Source organism: Syzygium oleosum, unplaced genomic scaffold (genome assembly GCF_021117445.2).
Source record: "Syzygium oleosum isolate NSW1041296 unplaced genomic scaffold, Sole_v2.1 Sole_v2.12, whole genome shotgun sequence".
In the NCBI taxonomy this organism is placed as follows: domain Eukaryota; kingdom Viridiplantae; phylum Streptophyta; class Magnoliopsida; order Myrtales; family Myrtaceae; genus Syzygium; species Syzygium oleosum.
The window spans coordinates 7,930,963-7,942,854 of NW_026607496.1; the positions used below are offsets into that span (position 1 = coordinate 7,930,963).

The window sequence follows — 11,892 nt, forward strand, 5'->3', positions numbered from 1 at the left end:
CTTTTGCTGTTTTAAGGTCAGTCGCGCGCAGTTTCCGACGCTATCCTCGGTTTCCATTTCTGTCAATCTCGACTGACCGCTCTTTCTAGTATATATGTTCCCCAGGATCAAGAAGCACGAACGTTGGACCGACCAACCAACCAGCCGTGTCGACATAATGCGAGACACCAAAGAATTTCTTCTCCTTCTTCCTTTTTTTTATTTATTATTATATGTTTTTCTTTATAATATTCTCTTTAGAAATCTATTGATCATTCCTATTGCAAAAAAATTAAAAATAAAAAAACATATTGAAATATTATCTAAAATTGTTCACGTTAGCGCCGGCAGTGCCACGTAGGCCTCTCGGCGTCCACGTTAGCAATGTGAGGCCAAAATTAGCCGGAATGACTAAATTGACATTAGGGCAAAACTTTTAGGAGTAGATTGACATGATTTAAAGGTTTATGATTAAATTAGCACAAATGCAATAGGTTTAAGACTTTTATGATACTTTTCCCCGAGACAAATAGTTCACCGAAATGACTAAATTAGCATTTCGCGCGTAAATTTAAATTGGTAAAATTAGGAAGTTTAGGACTGAATTGGCATCTCAGCAATAAGTTTAGAATTGATTGGGTAATTTTCTCCTCCAAATGGTAATAGTGTATTGGCGAGTGTCTCTCAAAACCCCCCCTCATGTTTCCTCGGGCCAATCCTCCGTAGCTCATGGAGCATTTCCGCATCAATGCTGCGCAAATCTCGCTCGGGTCACATGGTTTCCCTTAAATCTTATTGGGTCGACATTAATCAATCGATAGAGGACTGATGATCCCAATAGTCGTATGAGAATTTTCCACAAACCATGGTGGGACTGGGACCAAAAAGGCTGCTCAAATTGGCCTCGACCGGCACAAAGATGGGAGGTTCTTGTACAACCCATGGGAAGCAGCACTTCTCTCGTTCGCGTAAATTTCCCAAAATTAGAGCCAGCCCGCTCATCAAAAACGGAATGGGAAATGGATGGATCGAGGGATAAGTGCGGAACCGTCTTTAACATGTTGGCCATAGGTTGATTGAGTTCTTAATGTTTCAATTAGGTTGATCAAGTCTTTAGCATTCTGCCTGTTGGTCGATTAGTTCTTAAATTTTCAATTGGGTCAATTGAGTTTTTAGTGTTTGGAAAAATGCAATCAGATCCTATAAATGCCATCGGTGGCTTTTCGACGCTCAAGGCCGTTCTGCCACTGTGTGTGTACATGGCAAATGGCACAACTATCTTAGCCTGAAAACGACCGCACTCGAGATTTTCCCTCCAAAATCCCCAATTAAGCAAACCCTAAGTTGCAATCAGCAACAACAAAATCCCTAAATCTCAATCCTTGAAGAAACTATGGCTCTTTGTTGAGAAAGTGAGCCATTGTTGCATGATGTCAAGGGTAATGGAGGGAGACTAAGGGAATTCACATTCATCATAGTTCGAGAAAAGAGAGGCGCTTACATAGAATCTAAGAACTTAATCAAATTGTAACGGTAAGGACTCGATGACCAGCGACTACGACACTAACGGCTTTACCTAAATTGAATTATGGGGATTCAATTAACAATTGGCGAAAATGTTAAAATTTGGTTTGGCACTTATCTCAGTTGATATATATATTATCTGTTACGTAATAATCTACACATATATCGTTGGCCAGCTTATTGATAGCTTAAACTTTTGGAAGAATTGACTTCTATAACATAAAAAAATAGCACAGATCAAGCGTTCGGGTCATAATACTGCCTCCCAATTTTAACTCACATGTTGTTGCTGTTATTTTGCATGTTTTCTAGCTTCTTCGGTTGTCTCGTGTAAGTATGGCCATATCTTGCCTTGCTCTTTTAGAGGACTAACTTATCTCTCGAAGGAGAGTAGCAAGTAATGGAATAACTTTTGAAAAGAAGGAATTGTCTGACCATGTTGCTAGTTTAAGTTGATTATATGATTATGGGCCACCTCGAAGGAAGAAGTGTCGCCTTGTGCTTTACCATCGCCATAGAGTAGATAGATGGCTTTCAGATGTGTAAAGGAAAGGTGTGAGGCCTTTTGATACTAAAGCGGCATCATCATATGAGGTCGAATCCTTAGTCACGAAAAGACAGACACATCATCTATAAATAACCACGGAAAGGATATAACTTTTGTGGTCTAATACCTAAAAAAATAGGTCTAGTCTCAATTCTATTATAATCTTTTTTGTCCCATAAAAAATCCCCAACTTGAGATCCAGTCCTAATATTACCCTAAATTTTTTTTTTGTTCCATGAAAAATTTCTAACTTTAGGTTGTGTTCCAATTCTACTGTCCAGTCCTAATTTTACACTAAAATTTTTCTAGTCTCATAAAATACCATCAACTTTTACTTGAATCACAAATCTATCCCGATTAACCATACGTCCAATATTTCTCGTTGACAATCAAGAGATGGAAAACTCTCAAGCACAAGCTGTCTGAGCGTCCCGAGTTGAGTGTCTTGAGGGCAAACTCTCTGCTCGCGAGAGATGGAAAACTCCCGAGCACGAGAGATTGAAAGTTTTTGACTGAATTGACAAAAATGCATTTAAGTTTAGGACTTCTTGGACAATTTTCCCCAGCTTCTTTGTGTATGAGTACATACCTAATGGGAGTGTTTCCACTCACTTGTATGGTATTGCTCTTTCCAATAACATAAACTACTACGATGGCACATGTAATTGATGAAGAGGAGATTTATCACTTCTACAATGTTCTTCCTAGCGAGTCTTGACTTGCCTGAGTTTCGTCTCATCTTCTAATGCTGGCTTTGTGTACTTTATCTCTCATGTCCCGGGAGTTAAGAAATTTAAAGGTCTTTGACCTTGTTGTAATGTCAAGGTTTTTCTATACAAAAGTTCTTGTCCAGGACATGAGCTTCTGGAGCTGAACTTCTGTAAGTTGGGGGAGCCTTTATATTTCAATTGCAAACTAATCTCCATATAATTTCACGGGTTCCGATGACTGATTTTGTGGTCAAACGCTTAGTTTGGATGTGCAAAAGAAACCTTACAAGAGAGTAACTAATGTGCTGAAGGCCTTAAAGAAAACATGATGCCTCTTGCTTACTCATAACTAGTGAGCAAATGACTTAAGAGAGAAAATGTCAAGAAGCAGAATACCATAGTCGAGATTGATTGGGCAAACACTTAATATGAATGTTATAGATACCGTGCTCAACTTGCTACATCTATTTCTAAAGAAATTAGTAGCGCTGATGTATATGATTTTTGCAATATGTTCTATTTTTTTGAATTTTTTCTTTATTTCTATTTTCTTTTTTTCTTGATTTTTGCAGTTTTTTTTATATTTTTTACTTTATATACTAACAATTTTTTTATATTGCTAATTTACTTTTTTTATTTGATATGAAAAATCCAAGTAGTATATGCACATGAAGAGCTTAAAGTGAGTTAAATGGGTGGGTACGGGGTTTTTATAAGTTGGATTGGATATGGATGTATTTTAGTTATTTAGGTTGAGTGTGGGTCAGGTCAAGTACGGGTCACAAGATTTATATTGTGGATAAATGGATCAAAACGGGTTAAATTGATCAATTTGGGTTGGACCATTTTTAACCTGACCCAAACCCGACTCAACCCACCCATTTGACGGCCCTAAGGGTTGCTAAGCATGAGCCTGTGAAGATACACATTTCCTCCTAGCCCCACAAAGAAAAATGAAAGGAAAATTTTCCAAAAAGTACTAAACCTAGTGTATGCCGGCCAATTCATTCCTAAATTTTTCAATTTTGCCAATTTATTTATAAATCTTATGACGATTTTCCAGTATAGTCTCTTCAGTCAATTTTGGACGGAAATCGCCAACGTAGACACCGACTATCCTACATGGCATGACCTGTGCTAATGTGGACGAGTTTTGTAATTTTATTAAATTTTTTGAATTTTTATCTTTTTTTCCTCTTTAATTTCTTTTTTCTTTTTTCTCTATCTCCCTTTGTTGGTCGCATGAGCTTTGATGATGGTCGACAGAGGTCACCGACCACAGGTGAGGGCCACGACGCCCTCGCCGACAATTGCCAAGACCTCGGTGACCAATGGAGAGAAATACGAAAAAAAAAAGCAAAAAGAAAAAGGAAGAAAAAAAAAGAAAAATTCAGAAAATTTTTAAAAAAATCTTGTAAAAATTGTCCATTTTAACACTGATTGTGCCACGTAAGATAATTAGCCCTCATGTAAGCGATTTCCGTCAAAATCGGCCCAAAAAAATTATATTGGCAAATTGTCAAAAGATTTAAGACTAAATTGGTCAAATTGAAAAGTTCATGATAGAATTGGCCGTTGCGCAATAAATTTATGACTTTTTAGACAATTATCCCACAAAATAAAAGCTATTCAATATGTAATCTTATGTGCTATAAAATATCGAGTGGTTGCATTTAACTTTGTTGATGCGGTGATCACATCGAAAATACTGTTTGATCAATATCGAGAAACGATCATTTTCTGCAGCTCATTCATAAGCAGTTAAATCCCCTTTATGAAAAAACGACAACCTTTCGGATTTTACACATGTCCAGGGCTCAACACCGCAACATGATATCAAGTGTGCACTCGGACCACAAAAGCCCATGTAAGCCTTTTTGTCTTGTCCATTGTCCACTTTTGGATCTTGCTGCGGAAGTGCTGTTGCGAGCGCGACAACATTGCTCGGACAAAAGAATCGGGAGCGATGAGAGATGACGTTTTCTAATGGAAGAAGATTGGAATTTGTTCGCCCGCGGGCATCCACTCGCTCGCACAAGAAACAATCTATGGCAAGCAATCCGGAAAGTAAGTTCAAATGTCAAAATTTGAGGTGTTAAAGACTGGTCTAAGCAACCGTTTGCTTTGAAGACATTGATGTGCCTTCCACCATGGAAAATTGTTACCAAACATTTTGTGACACATGAGATTCGATTATTTCATCGCTAATGAGCCGCCACACGACACCCATCGGCATGTTGCGCCGCGGCTAATTTAAGCTTTCTCCACTGCACATGTTAGCACGGGTTGCCTTCAGAACAAATGAAATCTTCAATCATCCCATTCTCCCTCTTTCAGCTCCAACCACAACAGTTGTCCCATTCTCGGCAATCTCTTCGTCCTGCTAAGTCTCGCCCTTCTATTTGTTTGTGAGAACCAATAAGGTTTACCAAGACTGATCTACAGCATTAATTTACGAAATAATGCGATGTGGAAGATGGTCATTTAGTGTTCAAAATGACTAATTTGTTCAAATGCCCATTTACAATCTTCTACAGGCTCAGTAAATTAATTTTATAAATCAATTTTAGTACATTAAGACTACATTTAGTCGTCTGGATTTCTAGACAAGATTGGACTGAATAGATTAGGATATGAAATCTAGGGATTTTACTATCTCTTATCAACTGTTTGGTGAATCGCAGTATTGTTTGGAATAAATGGCATATAGTCTAAATGAACCTAAAAATTGCACAAACAGAGTTGGTAAAAATCTTTCACAACATTCTTGCCTACTTCATTTTTATTTGCTTATTTTATTTTATTTTATTATTTTTCCCTCTTTTTTATTTCCTTTCTGTTTATTTCTTATTTCGCCTTCCATCATTCTCCGATAAAACTTTATTAAATAGTAAACTATACTAACTTACCTAAAATACCTAAATATGTATAAATATAAATACTATAAATACTAGATATATATTTATATATAATGAATTTCTATTATAAGATAGAAAAAAAATTGAATATATAAATAAACATATGAATAAATAAATAAAAAATTATTGTTATTTTTTCGTTATTTTGAATTTTTTAAATTAAAATTAAAATAATATTTTAATTTTATTAATTTACTAATTTTGTTATTCGAGAAAAATAACTTTTATATTATGGATATTATAAATTCTATCAACCTTTATCCCACTTGACCCATGGAACAATTTTATCCGGACTATGTTCTTTTTATATCCGACTTTATCCGGTCCTAAGTAGGAAGCAAACACATATAAGATCCTGAATTTCATATTAACTACCAAACACAACCATGGTATTTCTCTTCTTCTAAAGTATTCGTGTTAGAGAAATAATAAGTACAACGAAGTGTGGCTTAGGGCCAAATTATCACAAGTCACGTTCTCCACAAGCTGGCTTGAATTTTTGTGTCCAACTGTTTGTGTTGCCAACCCCAAGAACCAAAATAGATCGTAATTTTTTCTTGCTTTATGAAATTGTTCGCCAACACGAAGAGAATACTGCTCCTCCTTATATTGGGGTAGGCATTTTAATCTAAATCGACCAGCCTTGGGCTTGTTTGCTTACCTGAATTGCCGGCTCGTTGAAGGATGCTGCATTTTTCATCCCTTGCTACATCAGACGCCCATCACTTGATTGATGCTCTAGTCAAAGACTCGTGCCGGGAAGTGTTCAGCCTGCCTAATTATGTGTTCGGATTACAATTTGCTTATGAACTTTGCAATGAATCCTATCATCTTCCAGTTTGCATAATCCAATCTGCCATTAGCTGATCTAGATGGAAATTATACAACCTGAGCACAGAAGTACTCGATAATCTTATCTACGATAAAAGATACACAGCAACTCAAATTCCTCCGATTATTAGTGAGACAGTACAAGGGTAAGTTAGTGTACAAGTCCCAAAAGAACAAACAAACTTACTTCAACCTCCACATTTTCTGTATAGATACAGGCAGGGTGAAGCATGGAGTTTTATTGAAGACAGACAATCTATGTTGCATGTTAAGAGTAACATTGGACATTTCTAAGTAGATATAGAACTGCTACCAAAAAAGTAGAGTAATTCTTGCTACATATACACACTTCCCGGATCACATGTTATATAGAAGCATGCAGCATATAATATCCATTTGCACCTGAATAGCCACTGGCAGTCTGTCAACCCCCAGCAGCTCCAGGTTGATGCTGCAATTATGCAGGAGGGGCCTTGACATAAAAGGGTGCTGCTTCAGAACCAATGGGCCTATAAAGAGTAAATAAAGGTAGTCAAATTTCACTAGAGCGAAAATGGAGTAAAGGAACAAAGAGTATGAAACAGGAAATTAATCAAATGGGGAACAAGCATGCAAATGGCATAAGACCAAGTTGAACTTACCAAGCTATTCAACATGTCAGATCGCTCTCCACTACACTCCCTAATGGAACACCTACAGTTTTAGCATTCACATCATAGGATGACAGCACCTTCCTCTGACACAATCAATAAGAGCAATTAGTCAATTTCCTCAGACATAATTTAACAACTTGTGGGGTCAGAATTCTGCACATATTAATGAGAATGGGAAAGCAAATCACAATTCCAACACATGGAGATACAAAACACGAGGGGAATGCTATGAGTTATCGTTTCCAACAAATTGTCAAGTGGATGGCACAAGCAGCACTTACATAATTTGATTGATGTAAACAAATTGGATCATCTAGAGCTTACAGATGACTTGATATAGAAGTGACTGCAATAGTATAAAAGGATTCATATAGTCCACAAAGTGCAATAAGGCTTTAGTCTATGGTGGTGGTGGTGGTGGTGGGTGCAGATTTATGAATAGAAGATGTTGTACCAGTATCTACAGGTCCTAAAGAAATTGAATAAGTAAACAAAATGGAATTGGATTTGGTCTTGAACCTATTTGGTCCAGATCCAAAAATGAAATGACCCTCCTTTTAATTGAGTCACTTTGTCCCTTTACTTCGGCCCATTTTGTGTAGTACTCGTTGGCTGTGAGGATGAGTGCCGGTCTAAATCGAAAGTTTTAAATAGAAGCAGCAGACTGTAGATCACCAGTTTATTTGGATCTTATTTAAGAACATCCAGCACATAAATATGATTGCACTTGCTGACTTCATGATTAAACAGACTATCAATGACCTGCATCTACTGACAAGCTACAGCTATGTTACTACGCAAAAAAATGCGATTCTTACATTTTTCGTTTTGTTACTGCGCAGGTTTAAAATTTCAATGTATCTCATAGTTATTATAATAAATACAAGGAGTTTAGTACTCACGACTGGTACGAAATCTGGGCTTGACAAATTAAAGGTGAGGTTCCTCATCAGCAATAAAACCTGCAAAACAACCCAATATGTTAATAGGAAACAGTGGACCTCCCAGATATTAAGATGATGGTCAAAATCAACTGAATGCCCAATCCAGAGTCATGAATACACATACATATTAGAGTTTCCGTTCGTACCATAATAATCTCTTGAACAAGCAAACATCATAAATATAGATGCTGCTAATGCAAACATCATAAATACACATGCTGCTAAGTCATTAGCTATGCAGACCAATCTACATTAGCAGCATTTATGTTGAACTGAAGTCCCCCACAATTGAGCAATTCTCAACAAACTTAACATGATGAGGTTATAATTACAAATGTAAGATGATAGACGTTGGACTGCTCCAAGAGAGGAAATGGTAGAAGTTGGCCAGAAATTGAGCTATCAAACATTTAATGCAATAACCAAGGAAGCCCCATAAATCATCTGCAGGGGGAGATTCACTTCTCCCTATGAAGCTCATTCTGTCTCACTGTGCCCCCTGTCCTCTCTAAATGTAATCAGTTTGTACCAAGTTCCTACCACAGGAGAATTCTTATTGAGACTATAACTCCAAAATTGAGTCACCCTGGTTACATGCTCATGGATATAATTACTAGTAATTGCCATTAAACCTTGAAGCTTCAGCTAAGAGTCATTGTTTTGCAATCACAATTGCAGAAATTCACAGTTTAATGGCAAAATTCGCACCAAACAACCTCTTTAGACAATTCATTTCCACATTTACATCATTGCGTGCTTCAAGCATGACTAAGTTCTGGTTAAAAATGCACCGATAACAAGGACTTGGAGAAAATACATATATATTGTGTAAGTATAGGGAGAAGAAAGACAAAATGAACTTCCAGAGATAACATTATACAGAAGGAAAAATTCGTGGGGGCAAGGTTTACTTTTCCCTTATCTCAAGGCTAATTTATCAATCACACAGTCATGGAATTCCATGTTGTGGTAGGTATTTCATCAACTTCACAAAAACTTTGGAAAGTAGAGAAGTTTCAAGAGCATATAAGATCACCAGGTGGATCGTGATACTTAAATGATATCTAAGCTTAAACAAGGCAAGAGGTAGCTAGATAGCTACTACCAACTAGCCATATGTTAGCTGTTAGGACAGGTGGTGATTTTTCGCAAGCAACACTGTATATAACCCAGGTCATCACCAAGTCATCCTTCTTTACAGTCATAGGTAACTAACCACTCCATTACCTATCCAAAAGGAAGAAAGGCATTTACTTCTGATCAAGAAGCAAGATGACTCTAGACCATGAGATCATACCATCCACGGCAAATCCATATCCGCAAAGTTAAACATCAGCAGTCTTCATCACCATCCACATAAGACAAACCAAAAGATGTAGACCAAGTATCGATATCCCTCACATAAAATTCAATAAAACCATACATCCAAACTCGAGCAACAATGCACAAGCACACCCCTGGACGTGTCCCAGCGTGCCCCAAATGCACAACGTTTGAATCTTACAAAAAATAAGTAAGCAACAGAGGCCAGATTTTCCTTTAAGAAATGTTAGTATCTGAATGCCTCCAAGAAAAGTCATATTCTTCCAGTTACTGTACGACCTCCTCTAGGTTGTCTATAAAATGTGCATGTTCTTTAAGTGATGTAATTCAGTGAAGAGTAATTAACTAAGATAAAATACAACTGACTTACAGTTTCAAAATTGATAGGGTCCATTTCCTTTAGCTTTTGCACATGGCCTTTGGCATTTGGATCAAAGACACTCCCGATGAAGCCGTATACTTCAGAAAAATCAGGTATCCCTATAAAATGTGGAAAATAGAAGAGATATGACATGTGCATAGTCTAGGAATACCGACTAAAGTACATATGACAGTGGTTAGAAGGGTTACCATGCAGCACCGGTGTTTGTCTCTTTTGTTTAGGTATCTCCGAGCTAGGTAGCGTTCTACTTGAGCTTCGGACATCACAGGCAGAGCTGCAACTAACCCTTGACGCGCCCTTTGATCCAATATCAGCTGAATCAGTAATGTTTTATGCTATAATAAGTTCTGGAAAGATCCATTCGACAAGGCTAGTATATAAATGGGATTTGAAAGAAATACTCAAAAAGTGTGGTGTGCCTCCAGCACCTTGGTAATTGCTAAACTCATCCTGGCTTAGTATATTATTGCTGGATGCATTGGTTATGTGCACAGACGCGTCATCCCATGAAACATTTCCTGGTGTAAGTGTAAATGCAGGATTTGTTGAAGAAGGCTGGGCCATGCATGCTTGCAGCGGCACTAAAACTAAAATAGCAGAGCGTATCATGTCAAAAGGCAGACACATGGTGAAGTATTTTGGATAATTTACAAGTTACTCATGAGAAACACACCGTTTTTCGATGCCTTTTGAGGGTAAGGATGAGCAGCCTTGCGCTTAGGACGAGGAGGGGGAACATGTGCCACTGCCCCATTCTTTTGGACTTTCAAGAAGTATTTCTGGGCATGACTTCGGATCTATAAGACGAATCACTTATCAGCTGGCAACTAGAAAACGACTTGCAAGGATATACCAGAAATGAAGCATGATTCATGTCTTCAGACCTGAATGACAGTCTTCGAGCCCACAAAATCCTCAATTTTCTTCCAATCGCGGTCAAATCTGGACAACCAAATAGACATAAAACGACTTAGCCTGGGAACCCGAATCGCGTTCGACACAATTTGAAGAAGAGAAAGAAAAATGAAGAAAAAGACCACCATTAACTCCAATCGAAACCTATGCGAAACAAATTTCCAGTCGTCGTGCAAAATTTACAGATACGATCGCGTCCATGATTGGTGGAATCGAATACGCAAAACCAACCGATCTCTAATTCAACAATCTCTACTCCAACGATGATCGAACCACACCGAATCTCTCTCAAACACTTAGAGCAAGTACAAGATCAAAACAACTACTAAACACGCTAGGAACTACGCGCACGCTCGAAACCAACCGACGAAACAGTATAATCAAACACCGGAAAGAGTCGAGGTGAATACTACTAATCTACGGTACTCCAGCTCCGTCGAGGACAGTTAACTAGTCAAAGCGAGGCGAGAGAGAGAAAGAGGGACGTACAGCTGGAGAGCCTCGAGGAACTTGTCGTGCTCCTCCTCGGTCCAGCTCTCCCTGGACTTGGTGATGGTGTAGGGCTTCCTCACCTTCTTGCCGGATGCGTCGCCGGCCGCCGCCGCCGCGGGCGTCGCCGCCGACGTCGTGGACGTGGCCATCGACTGGGGGTTCGACGAAGGGCTCGAGTTCATCGCAATCCGCAGAGCATCCGCTTTCCACTCCGCACTCGCAATCGCACCGAACACCAACACAGAGAGACACAGAGAGACACAGAGAGAGAGAGAGAGAGAGAGAGAGAGAGAGAGAGAGCGCGGTGGCGGAGGTGGTGGTTGTGGTGGTGGTGGACCGGTGGTGGTGGTGAGAGCTGAGGAGAAGGAAATGAGAATGGGAGGTTCGGAGGGGAGAACAATGGCGACCTAGCGATGAAGGAGAGGTGGGGCCCGGGGGGCGAGGTCGCTGTGGGTGATCCCAGGCCATTCGTTCCCTTCGTCCCGTCCCGCCCCACTTGACAGTTTCGCCAACACCGATTTTTGTTTTGGTTTTCCCACCGTCAAACGATACAAATGGTCTTCGAACTTTGATCCGATTTTTAACGCGGTCCCTAAATTTTTAATTTATTTAATATGATTTATAAACTTTATCTTAATATGAAATATCCTTCATGAAATTTTAAATTGTTCAAT

The 11,892-nt window shown here is 38.7% G+C and overlaps 1 protein-coding gene across 3 annotated transcripts; it reads right to left on the reverse strand.

The window, feature by feature from the left end:
• Positions 1-6,608: 6,608 nt before the first annotated feature.
• On the reverse strand, positions 6,609-11,502 carry LOC115672317 (protein REVEILLE 8). 3 transcript variants are annotated; one of them, XM_056316721.1, is made up of 9 exons: positions 11,216-11,502; positions 10,696-10,753; positions 10,485-10,608; positions 10,240-10,392; positions 10,000-10,125; positions 9,800-9,909; positions 8,065-8,124; positions 7,151-7,245; positions 6,609-7,018 (listed from the first exon to the last, which is right to left on the reverse strand). In XM_056316721.1, the coding sequence occupies exons 1-8, from the start codon at positions 11,398-11,400 to the stop codon at positions 7,159-7,161; spliced, it is 903 nt and encodes a 300-aa protein (XP_056172696.1). In that variant the 5' UTR covers positions 11,401-11,502; the 3' UTR covers positions 6,609-7,018; positions 7,151-7,158. The 3 variants fall into 3 exon arrangements, with proteins under 3 accessions (XP_056172696.1, XP_030449963.1, XP_056172697.1); XM_030594103.2 differs by having other exon boundaries at positions 10,240-10,398; positions 11,216-11,499; XM_056316722.1 differs by lacking the exon at positions 7,151-7,245 and having other exon boundaries at positions 10,240-10,398; positions 11,216-11,501.
• Between the last annotated feature and the right edge of the window lie 390 nt (positions 11,503-11,892).

Bases quoted from the DNA above. Each gene is read 5' to 3' on its own strand.
- LOC115672317 (XM_030594103.2), bottom strand. From the start codon at position 11,400: ATGAACTCGAGCCCTTCGTCGAACCCCCAGTCGATGGCCACGTCCACG. The intron at 10,754-11,215 runs GTACGTCCCTCT...TTGGTTGTCCAG, and splicing joins TTCCTCGAGGCTCTCCAGCT to ATTTGACCGCGATTGGAAGA. The intron at 9,910-9,999 runs GTAACCCTTCTA...CACATTTTATAG, and splicing joins ACAAACACCGGTGCTGCATG to GGATACCTGATTTTTCTGAA.